The sequence below is a fragment of the Oncorhynchus tshawytscha genome, linkage group LG04 (assembly GCF_018296145.1).
Source record: "Oncorhynchus tshawytscha isolate Ot180627B linkage group LG04, Otsh_v2.0, whole genome shotgun sequence".
Lineage (NCBI taxonomy): Eukaryota > Metazoa > Chordata > Actinopteri > Salmoniformes > Salmonidae > Oncorhynchus > Oncorhynchus tshawytscha.
This window is the reverse complement of record NC_056432.1, coordinates 16,206,145-16,229,910: the sequence shown is the minus strand read 5'-3', so window position 1 is coordinate 16,229,910 and position 23,766 is coordinate 16,206,145. Positions and strand designations below refer to the sequence as shown.

The following is a 23,766-nucleotide window of genomic DNA, read 5'->3' as shown; positions in this document are numbered from 1 at the left end:
TCTCTTTCTTTCTGTAGGTGACGTTTACGAAGAGGAAGTTTGGCCTGATGAAGAAGGCGTATGAGCTGAGTGTGCTGTGTGACTGTGAGATCGCTCTCATCATCTTCAACAGCACCAATAAGCTGTTCCAGTACGCCAGCACCGATATGGACAAGGTGCTGCTCAAGTACACCGAGTACAACGAGCCCCACGAGAGCAGGACCAACTCTGACATTGTGGAAGTGAGTCCCCGGGCACCACACACACACACACACACACACACTTAATGACCATTGGGCTCATATTGGGTTCATATCTAGACTACCAAAGCTTCATTTATCCACCCAAAGTCATCCTCATTTGATATCTGTGTAGACTATCTCTTAGGCTCTCCCTTACGAGGTTAAAGAGACAGGCCCCTACAGGCCCCTACAGACCTTGCTGTCTGTAAGACCACACTTAGCCCCTGTGAGGATTAGCCCCTAGTTAGAGTCCCCTAGTTAAAGTCCCCTAGTTAAAGTCCCCTAGTTTGAGTCCCCTAGTTAGAGTCTCATTGTTAGAGACCCTTAGTTAGAGTCCCCTAGTTAGAGTCCCCGAGTTACAGTCCCCGAGTTAGAGTCCCATTGTTAGTGTCCCCTTGGCAGTGAGGTGACTTGCGCTACAGGGGACATCTTGCCATTGGTTGCCTTGGTGTGGGGACGCCCGGCTCAGTGGGACACTAAACGGCAGTGTCAGGTGAGTTGCTCCCGCCAGGCCAGAGGGACAGGCCAACATCATGAAGGATCCTTAAGCTCCAGCGTGACCCTGGTTACACAACGGTCACCATGACGATCTGTCTAACCCTGGTGGGCCACACACACACACACATATTCACACACATATTCACACACACACACACACGCATACACACAGTGACTTAATGTTACACATAGATGCCCTCTTAAACCTACACAACCACCTGAACACACAAACACACACACACACACACTGTGACTTAATGTTACACATAAATGCCCTCTTAAACCTTACACAACCACCTAAACACACAAACACACCCACACATACACACACAAACACACACATACACACACAAACACACCCACACACACACACATACACACAAAGGTGCCCTTGACAACACAACATGTGAGAGGGGTCCTTGACAACACAGAAGCAATCATAGGATCACCAGCTATTAGAGTAACATAAAAATAGGAGAAGAGGGTCATACACAATAACAAAACAAATATGCCATCACGTCAAGTCACATTTTCTGTGAAGTTTCCTGAACACTCAAAAGCAATAAAATAACACATACTATATAATGCATGCTCCATTGTTGACGCTGAGTACAGGCCAGGCCATAGACGTCCCATTTCAAGTGGTAAACTAAAACCTATACCCTGTTTAGAGTAGCTTATCAAAGTATAAGTAGAATTAACGATTAAAACACAGACTGTATACATTAGCAGAGAATGCATTTAAGGAGGCAAGTATATGATGTTGATAGCCTTAGATATGCTCTGCTTACCACTTCAAAACTGCTCTTACTTTTCAAATGCAACCCTACCAGATGCATTAGATTGTGGTGGTGACATGCATTGGTCATATGCATTACAATGTATTAATTACAGTGAAATTGTGTATTTCAAAATAGTGCAATGTATTGTAAGGACATTTATAATATAGTATTTATGTATAGCACAGGAGGTTGGTGGCACCTTAATTTGGGAGAACAGGCTCGTGGTAAAGACTGGAGCAGAATCAGTGGAATGGTATCAAATACATCAAACACATGGTTGTCAGGTCTTTGATGCCATTCCATTAGCTCCTTTCCGGCCATTATTATGAGCCGTCCTCCCCTCAGCAGCATCCACTGATGTACACTCTATGTAGTATCCCCAAAGTATCTTTGTATCCCTGTGAAATACCCTGGAGAATTCCCCTACCATGCAGCTGCATAGAAATCACACCCCACTACACAGAGAAAGATAACAAGCTTTCTCTCTGTGTTATTTCATTTACATTGACTCATTTAGCAGACGATCTTATCCATAGCATAGCCTGCATAGCCAATCAGCCAGAGACAATGAAGAGAGCCGTCACGTTTCAACAAGTGCCTGTGAACAGACCTGCAGGGGCTTTGCAGCTCTCCATTAGCCGAGTGGAGGAAGGCTAATGCGGAGTGGGGAAAGGCTAATGCGGAGTGGGAAAAGGCTAATGCGGAGTGGAGGAAGGTTAATGCGGAGTGGGAAAAGGCTAATGCGGAGTGGAGGAAGGCTAGTGCCGAGTGGAGGAAGGCTAATGCGGAGTGGGGAAAGGCTAATGCGGAGTGGGGAAAGGCTAATGCGGAGTGGAGGAAGGCTAATGCCGAGTGGAGGAAGGCTAATGCGGAAAAAGGTTAAAGCGGAGTGGAGGAAGGCTAATGCCGAGTGGAGGAAGGCTAATGCGGAGGGGGAAAGGCTAATGCGGAGTGGGAAAAGGCTAATGCCGAGTGGAGGAAGGCTAATGCGGAGTGGAGGAAGGCTAATGCGGAGTGGAGGAAGGCTAATGCGGAGTGGGGAAAGGCTAATGCGGAGTGGAGGAAGGCTAATGCCGAGTGGAGGAAGGCTAATGCCGAGTGGAGGAAGGCTAATGCGGAGTGGGGAAAGGCTAATGCGGAGTGGAGGAAGGCTAATGCGGAGTGGGGAAAGGCTAATGCGGAGTGGGGAAAGGCTAATGCGGAGTGGGGAAAGGCTAATGCGGAGTGGGGAAAGGCTAATGCGGAGTGGGGAAAGGCTAATGCGGAGTGGGGAAAGGCTAATGCGGAGTGGGGAAAGGCTAATGCGGAGTGGGGAAAGGCTAATGCGGAGTGGGGAAAGGCTAATGCGGAGTGGAGGAAGGCTAATGCGGAGTGGGGAAAGGCTAATGCGGAGTGGGGAAAGGCTAATGCGGAGTGGGGAAAGGCTAATGCATAAACAGCCGTGCTTGAGGAGCGCATTAAAGAGTGTAGCGGGGAGAGCTGCGGTGCTGACTTCTGTGATCCTGGGGCAGACTTGGTTCCGACTCGCAACGGGAGAAATCAATTGGAAGAGGCCTTAGCCGTGGCGTGCTAACGGGATTGGCCACATCGCAGCCAGAAGCACGTTTCCCGTGGGAGCTGGAGAGACGGAGGGAGGAGGGAGGAGAGGGGGTCGGATCTCTCCTGCCGAGCCTTGTGTAACGCTGCTAGGTTACGTCACAGGTGGGGGATGCGGGTGTGAGGGGGGGACAAAGCAGACTTCCTGTTGTGATGGCAATATGGGTAGGAGGTCCAGGACAGGAGGACAGGAGGAGCCATTGGGAGCTGGAGGAGGTAGGCCAAAGACCAGAGAGCAAGGAATAGACTACCATGTGACATAGTTGATATATGTGAGCAGTAGCAAGGGAAGACTATACTGTATCTCTATAACTCCTTAGATATGAACATATACATGCACACACAAACACACACACAAACAGAGCATCTCAGTGTTTTGCGATTGGCTACTGTGCCTGGAGGTATAGTAGGAGGAGAGGCAGAGGTAGGGATGTTCAGCACAGCGTGTGGGCGGCTGGCAGAGAGGCTTGCTACATTAGCAATAAAGCTCTATGTAATTAGCATGTCTTTGGTTGATAATTAGCGTTGTTGGGAGAGTGGCACTGAGAGGGTTGCACAGCCTCTCCAGCTATAGTATGTTTTAAAAGAGGCTCCATCGCTCTCTCTCTCTCTCACTCTGTTTTTTTCATTCTATTCTTCATTTATCTGGCCATGCCTTTCCTCCTTGTTTAGTCACTGCTATCATGTTGATCAATGAAAAGGAGAGAGAAAATATTGAAAGAGAGAGAATAGGGTGAGAAGAGGGAGAGAAGAGGGAGAGAGAGAATAGAGAGAGAAGAAGGAGGGAGAGAAAAGGGAGGGAGCAATGAGGAAGAGAGAAGAGTGAGAGAGAAGAGGGAGAGAGAGAAGTGGAAGGCAGATAACCCGGTTGAGAAGGGCTAAATTGACTGTCTCAGCTGAGGATGACACTTCCACAAATATTTGTGAAACCAAAGAGACCAAGACACTAATGTTGTCCCCAACAGCATGCTTTGTTTTTACCCTTTTTGACACCATCAATTGGAGGGAGAAAAAAACACTTCCAAACTGTAACACCATGAACAAGCATTACGACAAATGGATTCAAGATGGCCACCAAAGTCTAACAAAAGAAAATGACTGTGATTGGAGCATAGCAGCCAGGGTAACGAGAGATTAATGATCCCATCCGATGGAAAATGGAGGTTCAATTGAAACGTGATCGGCCCATATGTTTCTGTGTATTTAATAGTTGACTCCATTGAAGCACTGAAGTGGATTATAATATTCTTAAACTATCTCTTTAGATTCTTATTAAAAGACATGACAGCATCAGATGCTAGACTAAAGGTGGGAAGGTCAACATAATTAAAGTGAAAGAAAATAATTTAAAAACGCTCATTCTTAAGTCTTGTATATAGCTTCTTAAAGACACACATAAGTGTACACACAGTTAGGCTATCTGATTGTGTTGTTCTCAGAATGGCTCTAGCCTCCTCTTGGCAGCTCTACAATGCAGTTTGCCACTGGCACCAGATAAAAAGCTCCAACACGCAGATAGATTTCCTATACTCTCAGCCTGCCAGGCTGGCTTCCTGGACATGTGAGCAGCATTAGTGTAGAAATAGGAAGCCGTGTTGGTAGATGACAGGAGAATGGATCTACCCTTTCCTTTTTTTTACCTCCTCACCAAGTATCTTCTATGAGCTCTCATTGGAGATTTATGACATGGATGTGGGGATCCTTAATTGCCAGTGCACATGAAAGACCTTTTACTTCTCACTTGTGGATAGACAGAGCCAAGCCAAATGTGGCTGCCATCGAACAGCACCAGTCCGACGACACACACTCTGAGCATCCTGTTGCAAATCCCCATTCCAACAATGGGTTTGTTTTTCTTCTGGGAAACAAAGAGCACACGCTTCAGCTAAAGCTGGAGGGTAGAGAGGGAGTACCAGCCTGGGTGGTGGGGTGGGCGTTGGCTTGGTAGAGAATGGTAGGAGGTGTGGGCGTGATGATGGGCTCACTCCTGCAGTGACGATGACATCATGACCTCAGCCTAGTTTAGTGCTCCAGACTCACATGGGGCGCCACATGGGCGCGTGGCACAGCCCCCAGCCGTGACTGGAGGAAGAGCAGGAGGGCAAGTGGCCAATCCCTTTTCCCCTTCAGATTAACCTAATCAGATTAACCTAACTATCTCCATCAACCCTTTAATCTTAAACAGCAGAAGCGGGGGCTAGGCTGACCACCCTCCCTCACTCTCTTCTCCCCTCTCTCTCTTCACCTAGTGGGAACTTCTGAATGAGAGGGGGAGGGGGAGCAGAGGAACGGATAAGAGGAGGGAGGGAGCAAAGGAGGGAGGGATGCAGGCTGGTAATTATTTCCAAAGGTCATTCTGTTAATGACTACCTGCTTGGCTAATGAGATTCAGTAAAGCTCGCTGGCGTATGTTTCGCCCGTGTGTCGAGACGTGTGAGGAGAAGCTCAGGTGTAACTCCAGCCCAGTGACAGTCCATTGGAGGGAGGGAGGCATGGGGGGGATTAATTATCTCTATAGATTCTAAGCCCTGTCTAAAATATTTAAAAAAAATATTGGATAAAACATTGAATTTGGCAATACTGCAATTAGCCAATAGAAATGCATTGAATAACAGATTCACTACATGAAACAACAGATAAAAATATCTAAAGCAAGTTTTTTTTTAAATGTACATGTATTTTCCCCTTTATTTTAGGTACTAAACTATCTCCATATATACACTACCGTTCAAAAGTTTGGGGTCACTTAGAAATGTCCTTGTTCATGAAAGAAAAGCAACAAAAATTGTCCATTAAAATAACATCAAATTGATCAGAAATACAATGTAGAGATTGTTAATGTTGAAAATGACTATTGTAGCTGGAAACAACAGATTTTTTATGGAATATCTACATCGGCGTACAGAGGCCCATTATCAGCAACCATCACTCCTGTGTTCCAATGCCACGTTGTGTTAGTTAATCCAAGTTTATCATTTTAAAAGGCTAATTGATCATTAGAAAACCATTTTGCAAGTATGTTAGCACAGCTGAAAACTGTTTTGCTGATTAAAGAATCAATACAATTGGTCTTCTTTAGACTAGTTGAGTATCTGGAGCATCAGCATTTGTGGGTTCGATTACAGGCTCAAAATGGCCAGAAACAAATAATTTTCTTCTGAAACTCGTCAGTCTATTCATGTTCTGAGAAATGAAGGCTATTCCATGCGAGAAATTGCCAAGAAAGTGAAGATCTCATACAACGCTGTGTTCTACTCACTTTACAGAACAGCGTAAACTGGCCCTAAACAGAATAGAAAGAGAAGTGGGAGGCCCCGGTGCACAACTGAGCAAGAGGACAAGTACGTTAGAGTGTCTAGTTTGAGAAACAGACGCCTCACAAGTCCTCAACTGGCAGCTTCATTAATTAGTACCCGCAAAACACCCGTCTCAACGTCAACAGTGAAGATGCGACTCTGAGATGCTGGACTTCTAGGCAGAGTTGCAAAGAAAAAGCCATATCTCAAATTTGCCAATAAAAATAAAAGATTAAGATGGGCAAAAAAACACTGACACTGGATAGAGAAAGATTGTAAAGAAGTGTTATGGATAGACAAAGTGTGAGGTGTTCAGATCACAAAGAAGAACATTCCTGAGATGCAGAAAAGATGATGGAGGAGATCTCAACCCTATTGAGCTGTTGTGGGAGCAGCTTGACCGTAGGTTAGTAAGAAGTGCCCATCTAGCCAATCCAACTTGTGGGAGGTGTTTCAGGACGCATGGGGTGAACTCCTTTCAGATTACCTCAACAAACTGACAACTAAGAATATCAAAGCTCTGCAATGCTGTAATTGCTGCAAATGGAGGATTCTCTGATGATAGCAAAGTTTGAAGGACACGATTATTATTTAAATTATAAATCATTATTTATAACCTTGTCAACATCTTGACTATATTTCCTATTCATTTTGCAACTGATTTAATGTATGTTTTCATGGAAAACAAGGACATCTCTAAGTGACCCCAAACTTTTGAATGGTAGTATATGTCCATTAATTTGTCAAAGTGTACCAGTGACTTTCAGAAGAATCTTGTGCGGCTTCCTGGGAGTCTCATCTTTCAATAGAGTGGTCATAATAGTTCATATGGCAAACCATTCGGACGCTACATACGATTTTGTGAGAAGACCTTTTTTTCGGGATGTCTCATGGTCTGAAAACACTGCTCTAGCTCTGCCAGCTTTCACCCCAGATATCGCCAGGTGCGATGGATGCAAAAAAAACAGATATCTCTAGCTTCAACAGTCGAACATCTGATGGGGATTTTGTTATTTTGTTAATTAGATTTCTGTGAGGGTGCGACCATTGTAGGCTAAGGGTTAAGTTGATTTCAGTGTAATTTGCTTCCAAACTTTTCCTCTCGACTTAATTAAATAATTTTTTCCCCATTGTGTTCTTGCATGTCAACCTTGTGAAAATATTTTCCACCATTTAGCTATTCTTTGCACACTGAACAGAAATATATGCGCAACATGCAACAATTTCAAAGATTTGACTAAGTTACAGAACATGTAAGGTATCAGTCAACTGAAATACATTCCTTAGGCTCTAATCTATGGATTTCACATGAGCAGGGAAACAGATATGCATCTGTTGGTAACAATTACCTTTAAAAAAAAGTAGGGGCGTGGATCAGGAAATCAATCAGTATCTTGTCTCATGCAGCGCAACACATCTCAATCGCATAGACTTGATCAGACTGTTGATTGTGGCCTGTGGAATGTTGTTCCACTCCTCTTCAATGGCTGTGTGAAGTTGCTGAATATTGGCGGGAACTGGAACACGCTGTCATAAACACAGATCCAGAGCATCCCAAACATGCTCAATGGGTGACATCTCTGGTGAGTAGCAGGCAATAGAAAAACTGGGACATATTCAGCTTTCAGGAATTGTGTACAGATCCTTGCACCACGGGACGGTGCATTATCAGTTTGAATGCCTGCACTCATTGACCTGCCCCATTTCTATACATCTCAAGATCCAGGAGAAATAAGGAAGTTATGATATGTTGTCTTACAGTTGTCCAGGTTGATGTTGGGCTTCCATTTGAGGTGCTATGACAGACAGACAGACAGACAGACAGACAGACAGACAGACAGACAGACAGACAGACAGACAGACAGACAGACAGGGTGTGACATAGTGGTTACTGTGATCAGAAGGCTTCTAGCAGTTTTTACGACTGACGGACAGATCAGCCATGCTGCTTGTTGTTTGTTCTGATTTGAGGATTAAAGGCGGAAGCCGCTTTCGGCAGACTAAGTCAATTAACCTTGTGACATTGGCAAGCTACTGGTATTGGGGATTGGCTAAAACAAAGACTATGTGTCATCTCATCTTTATCAGGTGCATCTTCAAAAAGTTTGACACCAGCCTTTAGGCAGGAGGACTTTTCTATATTACTGGACTGACTGTGTAGGAAATCATTATCAGTCTCTAAAACAGAAGTAGTGAATATATATAGTTGACTGAGAACTGCTTCAGCTTATATCAAGGTATCACACTTGTCGTTGGCTTTAGGCCATACTTAGTCATTTGGTCAAAATGTTACAAATAGCTCTACCCCCGACTGTCTGTTTTCCAGCTCCCTTGACACAAAGTTATAAACGGACTCAAGGGTTTAGGGGGGAAAACTCCCACATTTTGCATGCTTGTGAAACATGGTCCAAGTGTTCAAAGTGTTTTGCGTCATGAATTGCACCAACTGAGGTGCTTCGTTGTACTGTTTCTTTGTAAATTGTCTGTCCTCGGTTGCAACACTCACTCAGTTCCAAACTGCCCCTGGAAGCAAGGTCAGCACAATAACTGTTAGTCAGGAGCTTCATGAAATTGGTTTCCATGGCCAAGCAGCCGCACACAAGCCTAAGATCACAATGCACAATGCCATGCGTGATGAATCACACTTCACCAACTGGCAGTCCGATGGACGATTCTGGGTTTGACGGATGCCAGGAGAAGGCTACCTGCCCAAATGCCTACTGTAAAGTTTGGTGGATGAAGAATAATGGTCTGGGGCTGTTTTTCATGGTTTGGGCTAGGCCCCTTAGTTCCAGTGAAGGGAAATCTTAACGCTACAGCATACAATGACATTCTAGATGATTCTGTGCTTCCAACTTTGTGGCAACCTTTTGGGGAAGACCCTTTCCTGTTTCAGCGTGACAATGCCGTGTGCACAAAGCAAGGTCCATAGAGGAAATAGTTTGTCGAGATCAGTGTGGAAGAACTTGACTGACCTGCACAGAGCCCTGATCTCATCCACTTCAAACATCTTTGGGATAAATTGTAACGCCGACTGCGTGCCAGGCGTAATCGCGCAACATCAGTGCCCAACCTTACTAATGCTCTTGTCGCTGAGTGGAAGCAAGTCCACACAGCAAAATTCCAACATCTAATGGAATACCTTCCCAGAAGAGTGAAGGCTGTTATAGCAGCAAATGGGGGACCAGGTCCATGTTATTGCCCATGACTTTAGAATGAGATGTTCGACGAGCAGGTGTCCACATACTTTTTTTAATAGTTCCCGTCCAGGCAAAAAGGCAGTAACTGTTCATTTAGTCGAAAATGACTTAATGTCATTTTTGCTACATTCAATACATGCTTAATCACGTGGACAAGTATTCTTCCTCTATTGTTTGGTGTTTTGGAGAAAATGGGGGTCATGTTAGCAGTAACTGTATTTTTCTCAGTTCCACGCTATGAGCAGTTACTGCCTTTTTGCTTGGTAGGGCATAATAGCTTGTTGCAAAAAAAAGAAAAGCAAGAACATTTGTGTATGTTTTTTAATTCCATTGTTTTCCCCGTCTCCAGTCTCTGTGTTTTCCTTGCACTTCCCTGCGATTAAAAACAGCTGTGGAGTTCACGGCGTACCACCTTCAAAGTGTGTGTGTTTCTGATGTCCAAACTGAGAGGCCCCCCTTCCACTCCCCTTTTTTTGGTATTCTTTTCCCTAATAATGAATGCTTCAAAACCGGTAGTGGTCTAAAAATAGAGTGCGGCTGAGCTAAAAATAGTACTTGGCTGGCGGGGCTGGCTAGGAGAGTGGAGAAGAATAGGCGTGGAATAGCTGTGTGTGTTTGTGTGTCTTTGCGTGCGTGTGTGTGTCTGCGTGTGTGTGTATGGAGAAGCAAAGTGAATAAGCAAACCATCAGAATGTTCATTCAGGATCCCTCTCTCTCAGAGACAACCATGAACACCCCGGTCACGACATGCACAAGACCCAGTGGTCAGAGACCCATTAGTGCCAATAATCATTTGATCCTCGGAGTAAAGGGCTTTATTATTTCAATCACTGCTTGTTTTCTCCCTCTCTTAGACTCCCTGTATTTTTCTTCTCGTCTCAGACAAATTAATGGCACAGGTTTGTTGAAGTTCATAATGTTTTAGGAGTACTGGGAGGGTAGACTCATCAACAGCCTTGTTTCAACCCATACACACACACACACAAAACCAAACATACAGACTGAAATTAACTCAGACTTTCGTATGCACCACCATAATGTCACACGCAGACACACACAGATTTCAGGTAGTCAGATGTTCGAGGGGCTGTTGAGAGTTAGGCTTGATGGCATACTGTATGTCACAAGGGTTGAGAAGGAAACTGCTGTGAGCAATATATGTCAAGTCATTTTCACTTGAGTAAATTGTAATCACCACTAGCATGAGAGACAAACCGGAGAGATGTCACGCACAGCCAGATCGCTCATGGACGCCGGTCCATGTCCTGAGGACATCGAAAAATGCCTTCAAATGCCGGCCACAAGGGGGCAACAGTGGGCGCTATTACCATCAATTAGTCGTGTTGTGGACAGGGTCGGCAGATGGGTGTAGTCCCATTACTCTGGATCCGAAGGTCGCGTGTTCAATCCCAGTGGTAGATATTTGTTACGTTTTTAAAAATGTTTTACTCTATCCCAAACCTTAACCCTTACCTTAACCATTCAGAGTGAATGCTTTAACTTGATGTTTTAACCCTATCCAAAACCTTAACCCTTAACATCGAAATTTGACTGATGTTTGGAGCAACTTCGAAATCTGACGTTTGGAGAGACATGGATAAACGTCAGAATCTGAAGTCAAATTGGTAAAACTGTGAGATCTGGTTGGTCACGCCAAGTCAACCTGCTGGTGAAACCAGAATGAGGGCTGCCTAAAAGCAAGATAAAACTCTCCTCACGATACCATACCTTCTGTGTCCCAGACACATAGATTGTTGTTGTGTTTATCCATTGAGCTTCACACATTTAATTATGTCCTTTTCTACAATAATCGTCTCACTTGCTTTTAGTTGCCTGTTTTGGAAGACGCATATGACAAAATGGCGTTGTACACATGCATATTACAGTCCTTAGCTCAGTATTTTGTACCACATCAGCCAGACAGACAGTCCAGAAAAAGCAGAACTGCCAATTAGAAACTACAAGTAACATTTTGATAATCACAAGCATTCTAAGGTCAATACAAGCGGAAGTCTGAGGTACTCAAAACAACAAAAGGTATTTTAAAATAGATATTCTGAAATGTGCCAATAATGTGGTCCCTGTGGCATGGATTAGCAGTGCAGTGGCAAGCCACTTCTAATGCCACGCTGCCAAGTGCAGGCTTTTCCACTAGACAGCCCCAAAACAATTGACTCCAGTCATTAGCATGAAATGATGCCTTGTTCTTTGAAACTATTTGTGGGAAACTGGGAATAATGAAGATCTATTTTTATAGCTGACATTGCCATCGTGGGAGGGAGGGATGGAGGGTGTGGAAACTCAAGGTCTCAACATAGGTCAAGCGGCTGGTCATTGTTACTCAGGGCCCCCATCAGGCCCCCAGGCCCCTTTCCTGTTGTGTCACAACGCGATAAGAGACAGAGAGACAAAAGACGATAACTGACGATTGGTTGGCCACAATCAAGACGACAGCCAGAACCAATCACTCATTACCATTCCTGGTGTTGCTGGGGAGTGGTTACAGTAGGTCCAGAACTTCCATTATCCAGATTCTCTTAGCTGTCTGTACTGTTAGGAGGGGAGGAGTATGTTAAAGATATGGGTATAAGTGTCCTCTTTATCCGTCTTCACTGTGCTGGCATTGTGCCTCTATACAGCTAGGCTGGCTCATTATGAGTGATTCAACATCTATAGCTATACTGTCTCCTGACTGTGGATGCTGCTGCTGTTGCTGCTAACAGTCTGATACAGCATGATGCATAATGATACAGTACAATACAGTCTGATACCGTACGATAGTCCCTACAGTATGATACAGTACAATACAGTCTGATACCGTACGATAGTCCCTACAGTATGATACAGTCTAAAACAGACTGATACAGCATGATACAGTATGATACAGTCTGATACAGTACGATACAGCACGAAACAGTCTCTACAGTATGATACAGTCTGACACAGTACGATACAGTCTGATACAGTACGATACATTCCCTACAGTAGGATACAGTCCATACAGTATGATCAAGTCCCTACAGTATGATACAGTCCCTACAGTACGATACAGTCTATCAAGGGTCCCTACAGTATGATACAGTACGATACAGTCTGATACAGTATGATACAGTCCCTACATTATGAAACAGTCCCTACAGTACGATACAGTCCCTACAGTACGATACAGTCCCTACAGTATGATACAGTCCCTAAATCAAATCAAATCAAATCAAATTTATTTATATAGCCCTTCGTACATCAGCTGATATCTCAAAGTGCTGTACAGAAACCCAGCCTAAAACCCCAAACAGCAAGCAATGCAGGTGTAGAAGCACGGTGGCTAGGAAAAACTCCCTAGAAAGGCCAAAACCTAGGAAGAAGCCTAGAGAGGAACCAGGCTATGAGGGGTGGCCAGTCCTCTTCTGGCTGTGCCGGGTGGAGATTATAACAGAACATGGCCAAGATGTTCAAATGTTCATAACTGACCAGCATGGTCGTATAATAATAAGGCAGAACAGTTGAAACTGGAGCAGCAGCACGGTCAGATGGACTGGGGACAGCAAGGAGTCATCATGTCAGGTAGTCCTGGGGCATGGTCCTAGGGCTCAGGTCCTCCGAGAGAGAGAAAAAAAGAGAGAATTAGAGAGAGCATATGTGGGGTGGCCAGTCCTCTTCTGGCTGTGCCGGGTGGAGATTATAACAGAACATGGCCAAGATGTTCAAATGTTCATAAATGATCAGCATGTTTGAATAATAAGAAGGCAGAACAGTTGAAACTGGAGCAGCAGCACGGCCAGGTAGACTGGGGACAGCAAGGAGTCATCATGTCAGGTAATCCTGGGGCATGGTCCTAGGGCTCAGGTCCTCCGAGAGAGAGAAGGAGAGAATTAGAGAACGCACACTTAGATTCACACAGGACACCGAATAGGACAGGAGAAGTACTCCAGATATAACAAACTGACCCTAGGCCTCCGACACATAAACTACTGCAGCATAAATACTGGAGGCTGAGACAGGAGGGGTCAGGAGACACTGTGGACCCATCTGAGGACACCCCCGGACAGGGCCAAACAGGAAGGATATAACCCCACCCACTTTGCCAAAGCACAGCCCCCACACCACTAGAGGGATATCTTCAACCACCAACTTACCATCCTGAGACAGGGCCGAGTATAGCCCACAAAGATCTCCGCCATGGCACAACCCAAGGGGGGGTGCCAACCCAGACAGGATGACCACATCAGTGAATCAACCCACTCAGGTGACGCACCCCTTCCAGGGACGGCATGAGAGAGCCCCAGTAAGCCAGTGACTCAGCCCCTGTAATAGCGTTAGAGGCAGAGAATCCCATTGGAAAGAGGGGAACCGGCCAGGCAGAGACAGCAAGGGCGGTTCGTTGCTCCAGAGCCTTTCCGTTCACCTTCCCACTCCTGGGCCAGACTACACTCAATCATATGACCCACTGAAGAGATGAGTCTTCAGTAAAGACTTAAAGGTTGAGACCGAGTTTGCGTCTCTGACATGGGTAGGCAGACCGTTCCATAAAAATGGAGCTCTATAGGAGAAAGCCCTGCCTCCAGCTGTTTGCTTAGAAATTCTAGGGACAATTAGGAGGCCTGCGTCTTGTGACCGTAGCGTACGTGTAGGTATGTACGGCAGGACCAAATCAGAGAGATAGGTAGGAGCAAGCCCATGTAATGCTTTGTAGGTTAGCAGTAAAACCTTGAAATCAGCCCTTGCTTTGACAGGAAGCCAGTGTAGAGAGGCTAGCACTGGAGTAATATGATCAAATTTTTTGGTTCTAGTCAGGATTCTAGCAGCCGTATTTAGCACCAACTGAAGTTTATTTAGTGCTTTATCCGGGTAGCCGGAAAGTAGAGCATTGCAGTAGTCTAACCTAGAAGTGACAAAAGCATGGATTAATTTTTCTGCATCATTTTTGGACAGAACGTTTCTGATTTTTGCAATGTTACGTAGATGGAAAAAAGCTGTCCTTGAAATGGTCTTGATATGTTCTTCAAAAGAGAGATCAGGGTCCAGAGTAATGCCGAGGTCCTTCACAGTTTTATTTGAGACGTTTATTTGAGACCCTGACAGACAGACAGACAGACAGACAGACAGACAGACAGACAGACAGACAGACAGACAGACAGACAGACAGACAGACAGACAGACACCACCTATAACAGTCATCTCTGGGCATGTCCCCTCTGACATTCTGACATGTTCAGACCACGCTTCATGAAACTGTGGCCTTCCTGCCTTTGGTCTGCCATCTGCTTCCAATAAGCTAAGCCAGGCTGATCCCCCTGATGTTCTCCACAAGCACAAGTGGCTAAGAGAGAGAGAGAGAGAGAGAGAGAGAGAGAGAGAGAGAGAGAGAGAGAGAGAGAGAGAGAGAGAGAGAGAGAGAGAGAGAGAGAGAGAGAGAGAGAGAGAGAGAGAGAGAGAGAGAGAGAGAGAGAGAGAGAGAGAGAGAGAGAGAGAGAGAGAGAGAGAGAGAGAGAGAGAGAGAGAGAGAGAGAGAGAGAGAGAGAGAGAGAGAGAGAGAGAGAGAGAGAGAGAGAGAGAGAGAGAAAATGCAGTCCGAGCACTCTATTACTATATCCCTCCACTGCCACCAACCAGGTGTCTGTGAACATGCCGTTGGGGAAAGAATCCACAGTGGGCCCTTCTCAAGGCCCCTTCTATCTTGTTAGCTGTGATGGGAAGGGACATTGTTTCTCCCCATAGCTCCTAGTCATTCACAGTGGGCCGCACCGCGCCACTCTTACCAATCTGCTTAGGTGAAATTGAGCATGGCACTTTCTAATGGTGAGGGAGCTCTGCTCTGCTCCCGGTGGCCTCCCCCCACACACTCTCACAAACATTGATGTGATGTAGCCACACACTGATGTAATGCCTCTCTGCTAGGTAGTGTGAGTGAGTGTGTTCCATGTTGGATCCAGAGAATGACACTCCTTAGGCTCAGTCAGAGACTTGGCCAATAAGAAAGAGGCTGTTTATCCCACACCAAGCATGATTAACCATAAGTGGCCCTGTGATTAAACTCCTTTAACGTGTGTGTTTGGCCGACACTTTTTTCCCACCAGCAAGTGAAGAATTTGATCACAAAAATACAAAGAAACATATTTACAAGAAACATAATTCAGTTTTCACTGATATCTACTTGCTAAAGCCATAATCATTGGCCATAATTTGCTGTGCTCTGTTCATTGGTAACTAAGTTCTGGAGACCCAGTATCTATCGATGCAATCTGAATATTCTGCTCACAAAGTTTTTGTTGGTCGGCTCAATTGTTGTTGGGCTTGAGGACATTACGAAACATAATCTGCCAATCTGTTGCCAGTGGTCATTAACACATTATTTAATGTATGCCTTAAAAACTTCCAAAATACCAACCAAAGCCCCCACCTGGGCAACAGGCAAACAACATTCAGAGAGAGAGAGAGAGAGAGAGAGAGAGAGAGCTGTACCTACTGGACCTCTTCATGCTGCCTCAAATATATACCCAAATACCCTCCAGTTATTGTAACCCCTGAAATACTCTCCAGTTAATGTAACCCCTGAAATACCCTCCAGTTAATGTAACCCCTGAAATACCCTCCAGTTAATGTAACCCTTGAAATACCCTTCAGTTAATGTAACCCCTGAAATACCTTCCAGTTAATGTAACCCCTGAAATACCCTCCAGTTAATGTAACCCCTGAAATACCCTTCAGTTAATGTAACCCCTGAAATACCTTCCAGTTAATGAAACCCCTGAAATACCCTTCAGTTAATGTAACCCCTGAAATACCCTCCAGTTAATGTAACCCCTGAAATACCTTCCCAAAATCAATACCCTGATAATAAAGTAAGCCTAACTAAGCCAAGCTGTGCGTGGGGTGTGGGTTGGAGTGTGGGTGGGTGGGAAGGGTACAGATGAGGAGGGTATGTAGGACACAGTGTCTACACTCCTCGTGCTGCAAACAGGCCCTCTGACAGGCTGAGCCAGGAGGGAACATCATGCGGATGGAGTTTAATTAGGAGCAAGCCTCCAAAGGGGCCACAGAGAGAGAGAGAGAGAGAGAGAGAGAGAGAGGGAGGGAGGGAGGGAGGGAGGGAGGGAGAGAGCGAGTGAGAGAGAGAGCGAGTGAGAGAGAGAGAGAGTAGGAGAGAGAGAGAGAGAGAGAGAGAGAGAGAGGAGAGAGAGAGAGAGAGAGAGAGAGGAGAGGAGAGAGAGCTGAGAGAGTAGGAGAGAGAGAGTAGGAGAGAGAGAGAGAGAGAGAGAGAGAGAGAGAGAGAGAGAGTAGGAGAGAGAGAGAGAGAGAGAGAGAGAGAGAGAGAGAGTAGGAGAGAGAGAGAGCAAAGAATTCGAAAACAAATCCAATTTTGATAAACTCCCATATCTACTGGGTGAAATTCTACAGTGTGCCATCACAACAGCAAGATTTGTGACCTGTTGCCACGAGAAAAGGGCAACCAGTGAAGAACAAACACCATTGTAAATACAACCCATATTTATGCTTATTTATTTTATTTTGTGTCCTTTAACCATTTGTACATTGTTAAAACACTGTATATTTATAATATGACATTATGTATGTATGTGTAATGTTTACTGTTAATTTTTATTGTATATATTCACTTTATATATTATCTACCTCACTTGCTTTAGGAGAGAGTAGGAGAGAGAGAGAGAGAGAGAGAGAATAGGAGAGAGAGAGAGTAGGAGAGAGAGAGAGAGTAGGAGAGAGAGAGAGAGAGAGAGAGAGAGGAGGGAGAGACAGAGAGAGTAGGAGAGAGAGAAGAGAGAATAGGAGAGAGAGAGAGAGAGAGAGAGAGAGAGAGAGGAGGGAGAGACAGAGAGAGTAGGAGAGAGAGAGAGAGAGAGAAGAAAGAGAATAGGAGAGAGAGAGAGTAGGAGAGAGAGAGAGAGAGAGAGAGAGAGAGAGAGAGGAGGGAGAGACAGAGAGAGTAGGAGAGAGAGAAGAGAGAGAATAGGAGAGAGAGAGAGAGAGTAGGAGAGAGGGAGAGAGAGAGAGAGTAGGAGAGAGAGAGAGAGACAGGGAGACAGAGAAAAGCAGCCAATGCAGTCCTCTTCTCACCTCTCTTTCTCTCTCTCTGTCTCGGTCTCTCTCTTACTCCCTCACAGTATCTCAATCTTTCTTTCGTTGACTTGCTTCCTCTTTTTAACATCTCTCTCTATCTATCTCTCTCTCTCTCACTTCAAAGTGTGTCCAGGATAGCCCATTTTCCGCTCCCCTCATCAATAAAGTTTTGGATTGTGGATCATGGAGCTTTGATCTCCTACAGCTATTAAGATGTCAGCATAGAAAATGTACTTTCTGTTTGCTTGATCTTCATACAGAGACACTTTTTTCACAATTGTTATTTTTAGGTAGACATACTGGAAACATTTGATGTAAGTGAGAATATGTTGGAATAAAACTGCATAGATATGAGCACGTGATGTGTTTAATCAGCATGTTTGTATTATCTGCATATCCCCCAGAGTTATTTTTCCCCCCCTGCCATTTCCTGTCATGGTGAATGTATTTGTCTTTGTATGTCAACTATGTGTTCTGTCATATTGAAAGACTGATGTGAGTGATGTGTACATGTAAAACACTAGGCCATGATTGGAGCAGCAGTGGGGGGATAGAGGGTAAGACAGGCAGGGAGCGAAGAAGAGAGCCATGAGATAAAACAACAGAGAGGAAGAGGGGGAAGCAGGGAGCAAAGAAGAGAGCCATGAGATAAAACAACAGAGAGGAAGAGGGGGAAGCAGGGAGCGAAGAAGAGAGCCATGAGATAAAACAACAGAGAGGAAGAGGGGGAAGCAGGGAGCGAAGAAGAGAGCCATGAGATAAAACAACAGAGAGGAAGAGGGGGAAGAGGGAGCGAAGAAGAGAGCCATGAGATAAAACAACAGAGAGGAAGAGGGGGAAGCAGGGAGCAAAGAAGAGAGCCATGAGATAAAACAACAGAGAGGAAGAGGGGGAAGCAGGGAGCGAAGAAGAGAGCCATGAGATAAAACAACAGAGAGGAAGAGGGGAAGCAGGGAGCAAAGAAGAGAGCCATGAGATAAAACAACAGAGAGGAAGAGGGGAAGCAGGGAGCGAAGAAGAGAGCCATGAGGTAAAACAACAGAGAGGAAGAGGGGGAAGCAGGGAGCGAAGAAGAGAGCCATGAGATAAAACAACATAGAGGAAGAGGGGAAGAAGAGAGCCATGAGGTAAAACAACATAGAGGAAGAGGGGGAAGAAGAGAGCCATGAGGTAAAACAACAGAGAGGAAGAGGGGGAAGCAGGGAGCGAAGAAGAGAGCCATGAGGTAAAACAACAGAGAGGAAGAGGGGGAAGCAGGGAGCGAAGAAGAGAGCCATGAGGCAAAACAACAGAGAGGAAGAGGGGGAAGAAGAGAGCCATGAGGTAAAACAACAGAGAGGAAGAGGGGAAGAAGAGAGCCATGAGGCAAAACAACAGAGAGGAAGAGGGGGAAGCAGGAGCGAAGAAGAGAGCCATGAGGTAAAACAACATAGAGGAAGAGGGGGAAGAAGAGAGCCATGAGGTAAAACAACAGAGAGGAAGAGGGGGAAGAAGAGAGCCATGAGGCAAAACAACAGAGAGGAAGAGGGGGAAGCAGGGAGCGAAGAAGAGAGCCATGAGGTAAAACAACAGAGAGGAAGAGGGGGAAGCAGGGAGCAAAGAAGAGAGCCATGAGGTAAAACAACAGAGAGGAAGAGGGGGAAGCAGGGAGCGAAGAAGAGAGCCATGAGGTAAAACAACAGAGAGGAAGAGGGGGAAGCAGGGAGCGAAGAAGAGAGCCATGAGGTAAAACAACAGAGAGGAAGAGGGGGAAGCAGGGAGCGAAGACGAGAGAGCCATGAGGTAAAACAACAGAGAGGAAGAGGGGGAAGCAGGGAGCGAAGAAGAGAGCCATGAGGTAAAACAACAGAGAGGAAGAGGGGGAAGAAGAGAGCCATGAGGTAAAACAACAGAGAGGAAGAGGGGGAAGCAGGAGCGAAGAAGAGAGCCATGAGGTAAAAACAACATAGAGGAAGAGGGGGAAGAAGAGAGCCATGAGGTAAAACAACATAGAGGAAGAGGGGGAAGAAGAGAGCCATGAGATAAAACAACAGAGAGGAAGAGGGGGAAGCAGGGAGCGAAGAAGAGAGCCATGAGGTAAAACAACAAAGAGGAAGAGGGGGAAGCAGGAGCGAAGAAGAGAGCCATGAGGTAAAACAACAGAGAGGAAGAGGGGGAAGCAGGGAGCAAAGAAGAGAGCCATGAGGTAAAACAACAGAGAGGAAGAGGGGGAAGCAGGGAGCGAACAAGAGAGCCATGAGGTAAAACAACAGAGAGGAAGAGGGGGAAGAAGAGAGCCATGAGGTAAAACAACATAGAGGAAGAGGGGGAAGAAGAGAGCCATGAGATAAAACAACTGAGAGGAAGAGGGGGAAGCAGGGAGCGAAGAAGAGAGCCATGAGGTAAAACAACATAGAGGAAGAGGGGGAAGAAGAGAGCCATGAGATAAAACAACAGAGAGGAAGAGGGGGAAGAAGAGAGCCATGAGGCAAAACAACATAGAGGAAGAGGGATAAGCAGGGAGCGAAGAAGAGAGCCATGAGGTAAAACAACAGAGAGGAAGAGGGGGAAGAAGAGAGCCATGAGGCAAAACAACAGAGAGGAAGAGGGGGAAGCAGGGAGCGAAGAAGAGAGCCATGAGGTAAAACAACAGAGAGGAAGAGGGGGAAGCAGGGAGCGAAGAAGAGAGCCATGAGGTAAAACAACAGAGAGGAAGAGGGGGAAGCAGGAGCGAAGAAGAGAGCCATGAGGTAAAACAACAGAGAGGAAGAGGGGAAAGCAGGGAGCGAAGACGAGAGCCATGAGGTAAAACAACAGAGAGGAAGAGGGGGAAGCAGGGAGCGAAGAAGAGAGCCATGAGGTAAAACAACAGAGAGGAAGAGGGGGAAGAAGAGAGCCATGAGGTAAAACAACAGAGAGGAAGAGGGGGAAGCAGGGAGCGAAGAAGAGAGCCATGAGGTAAAACAACATAGAGGAAGAGGGGGAAGAAGAGAGCCATGAGGTAAAACAACATAGAGGAAGAGGGGGAAGAAGAGAGCCATGAGATAAAACAACAGAGAGGAAGAGGGGGAAGCAGGGAGCGAAGAAGAGAGCCATGAGGTAAAACAACAAAGAGGAAGAGGGGGAAGCAGGGAGCGAAGAAGAGAGCCATGAGGTAAAACAACAGAGAGGAAGAGGGGGAAGCAGGGAGCAAAGAAGAGAGCCATGAGGTAAAACAACAGAGAGGAAGAGGGGGAAGCAGGGAGCGAAGAAGAGAGCCATGAGGTAAAACAACAGAGAGTAAGAGGGGGAAGAAGAGAGCCATGAGGTAAAACAACATAGAGGAAGAGGGGGAAGAAGAGAGCCATGAGATAAAACAACTGAGAGGAAGAGGGGGAAGCAGGGAGCGAAGAAGAGAGCCATGAGGTAAAACAACATAGAGGAAGAGGGGGAAGAAGAGAGCCATGAGATAAAACAACAGAGAGGAAGAGGGGGAAGAAGAGAGCCATGAGGCAAAACAACATAGAGGAAGAGGGGGAAGAAGAGAGCCATGAGATAAAACAACAGAGAGGAAGAGGGGGAAGCAGGAAAAGAAGAGAGCCATGAGGTAAAACAACAGAGAGGAAGAGGGGGAAGAAGAGAGCCATGAGGTAAAACAACAGAGAGGAAGAGGGGGAAGCAGGGAGCGAAGAAGAGAGCCATGAGATAAAACAACAGAGAGGAAGAGGGGGAAGAAGAGAGCCATGAGGTAAAACAACAGAGAGGAAGAGGGGGAAGAAGAGAGCCATGAGGTAAAACAACAGAGAGGAAGAGGGGGAAGCAGGGAGCGAAGAAGAGAGCCATGATGTACAACAACATAGAGGAAGAGGGGGAAGCAGGGAGCGAAGAAGAGAGCCATGAGGTAAAACAACAGAGAGGAAGAGGGGGAAGCAGGAGCAAAGAAGAGAGCCATGAGGTAAAACAACAGAGAGGAAGAGGGGGAAGCAGGGAGCGAACAAGAGAGCCATGAGGTAAAACAACAGAGAGGAAGAGGGGGAAGAAGAGAGCCATGAGGTAAAACAACATAGAGGAAGAGGGGGAAGAAGAGAGCCATGAGATAAAACAACTGAGAGGAAGAGGGGGAAGCAGGGAGCGAAGAAGAGAGCCATGAGGTAAAACAACATAGAGGAAGAGGGGGAAGAAGAGAGCCATGAGATAAAACAACAGAGAGGAAGAGGGGAAGAAGAGAGCCATGAGGTAAAACAACAGAGAGGAAGAGGGGGAAGAAGAGAGCCATGAGGTAAAACAACATAGAGGAAGAGGGGGAAGAAGAGAGCCATGAGATAAAACAACAGAGAGGAAGAGGGGGCAGGGAGCGAAGAAGAGAGCCATGAGGTAAAACAACAGAGAGGAAGAGGGGGAAGAAGAGAGCCATGAGGTAAAACAACATAGAGGAAGAGGGGGAAGAAGAGAGCCATGAGATAAAACAACTGAGAGGAAGAGGGGGAAGCAGGGAGCGAAGAAGAGAGCCATGAGGTAAAACAACATAGAGGAAGAGGGGGAAGAAGAGAGCCATGAGATAAAACAACAGAGAGGAAGAGGGGGAAGAAGAGAGCCATGAGGCAAAACAACAGAGAGGAAGAGGGGGAAGCAGGGAGCGAAGAAGAGAGCCATGAGGTAAAACAACAGAGAGGAAGAGGGGGAAGAAGAGAGCCATGAGATAAAACAACAGAGAGGAAGAGGGGGAAGAAGAGAGCCATGAGGTAAAACAACATAGAGGAAGAGGGGGAAGAAGAGAGCCATGAGATAAAACAACAGAGAGGAAGAGGGGGAAGCAGGGAGCGAAGAAGAGAGCCATGAGGTAAAACAACAGAGAGGAAGAGGGGGAAGAAGAGAGCCATGAGGTAAAACAACAGAGAGGAAGAGGGGGAAGCAGGGAGCGAAGAAGAGAGCCATGAGATAAAACAACAGAGAGGAAGAGGGGGAAGAAGAGAGCCATGAGGTAAAACAACAGAGAGGAAGAGGGGGAAGAAGAGAGCCATGAGGTAAAACAACAGAGAGGAAGAGGGGGAAGCAGGGAGCGAAGAAGAGAGCCATGATGTACAAACAACATAGAGGAAGAGGGGGAAGCAGGGAGCGAAGAAGAGAGCCATGAGGTAAAACAACAGAGAGGAAGAGGGGGAAGCAGGGAGCAAAGAAGAGAGCCATGAGGTAAAACAACAGAGAGGAAGAGGGGGAAGCAGGGAGCGAACAAGAGAGCCATGAGGTAAAACAACAGAGAGGAAGAGGGGGAAGAAGAGAGCCATGAGGTAAAACAACATAGAGGAAGAGGGGGAAGAAGAGAGCCATGAGATAAAACAACTGAGAGGAAGAGGGGGAAGCAGGGAGCGAAGAAGAGAGCCATGAGGTAAAACAACATAGAGGAAGAGGGGGAAGAAGAGAGCCATGAGATAAAACAACAGAGAGGAAGAGGGGGAAGAAGAGAGCCATGAGGCAAAACAACATAGAGGAAGAGGGGGAAGCAGGGAGCGAAGAAGAGAGCCATGAGGTAAAACAACAGAGAGGAAGAGGGGGAAGAAGAGAGCCATTAGGTAAAACAACAGAGAGGAAGAGGGGGAAGCAGGGAGCGAAGAAGAGAGCCATGAGGTAAAACAACAAAGAGGAAGAGGGGGAAGAGGGAGCAAAGAAGAGAGCCATGAGGTAAAACAACAGAGAGGAAGAGGGGGAAGCAGGGAGCGAAGAAGAGAGCCATGAGGTAAAACAACAGAGAGGAAGAGGGGGAAGCAGGGAGCGAAGAAGAGAGCCATGAGGTAAAACAACAAAGAGGAAGAGGGGGAAGCAGGGAGCGAAGAAGAGAGCCATGAGGTAAAACAACAGAGAGGAAGAGGGGAAGCAGGGAGCGAAGAAGAGAGCCATGAGGTAAAACAACAGAGAGGAAGAGGGGGAAGCAGGGAGCGAAGAAGAGAGCCATGAGGTAAAACAACAGAGAGGAAGAGGGGGAAGAAGAGAGCCATGAGGTAAAACAACAGAGAGGAAGAGGGGGAAGCAGGGAGCGAAGAAGAGAGCCATGAGGTAAAACAACAGAGAGAGGAAGAGGGGGAAGAAGAGAGCCATGAGGTAAAACAACATAGAGGAAGAGGGGGAAGAAGAGAGCCATGAG

At 46.1% G+C, this 23,766-nt stretch overlaps 1 protein-coding gene and 2 long non-coding RNA genes across 14 annotated transcripts in view; all 3 read left to right on the top strand.

Moving 5' to 3' along the window:
* Window positions 1-23,766, top strand: part of LOC112249437 (myocyte-specific enhancer factor 2C) — a 110,533-nt gene that overhangs the window by 60,836 nt on the left and 25,931 nt on the right. For all 11 annotated transcript variants that reach the window (XM_042320372.1, XM_042320369.1, XM_042320370.1 and 8 more), the window contains one exon: window positions 18-221. In XM_042320372.1, the coding sequence (XP_042176306.1) occupies window positions 18-221 (204 nt within the window). The remainder of the gene's footprint in view (window positions 1-17; window positions 222-23,766) is intronic.
* LOC121846344 lies at window positions 18,838-21,521 on the top strand. Of its 2 annotated transcripts, none has more exons than XR_006083195.1 (2): window positions 18,838-18,894; window positions 21,419-21,521. It is a non-coding gene; the product is annotated as an uncharacterized LOC121846344 (long non-coding RNA). The 2 variants fall into 2 exon arrangements; XR_006083194.1 differs by lacking the exon at window positions 18,838-18,894 and adding an exon at window positions 21,013-21,053.
* LOC121846345 overlaps window positions 22,557-23,766 on the top strand; it is a 1,989-nt gene continuing 779 nt past the window's right edge. Inside the window, exon 1 of the long non-coding RNA XR_006083196.1 lies at window positions 22,557-22,762. This is a non-coding gene — a long non-coding RNA (uncharacterized LOC121846345). The remainder of the gene's footprint in view (window positions 22,763-23,766) is intronic.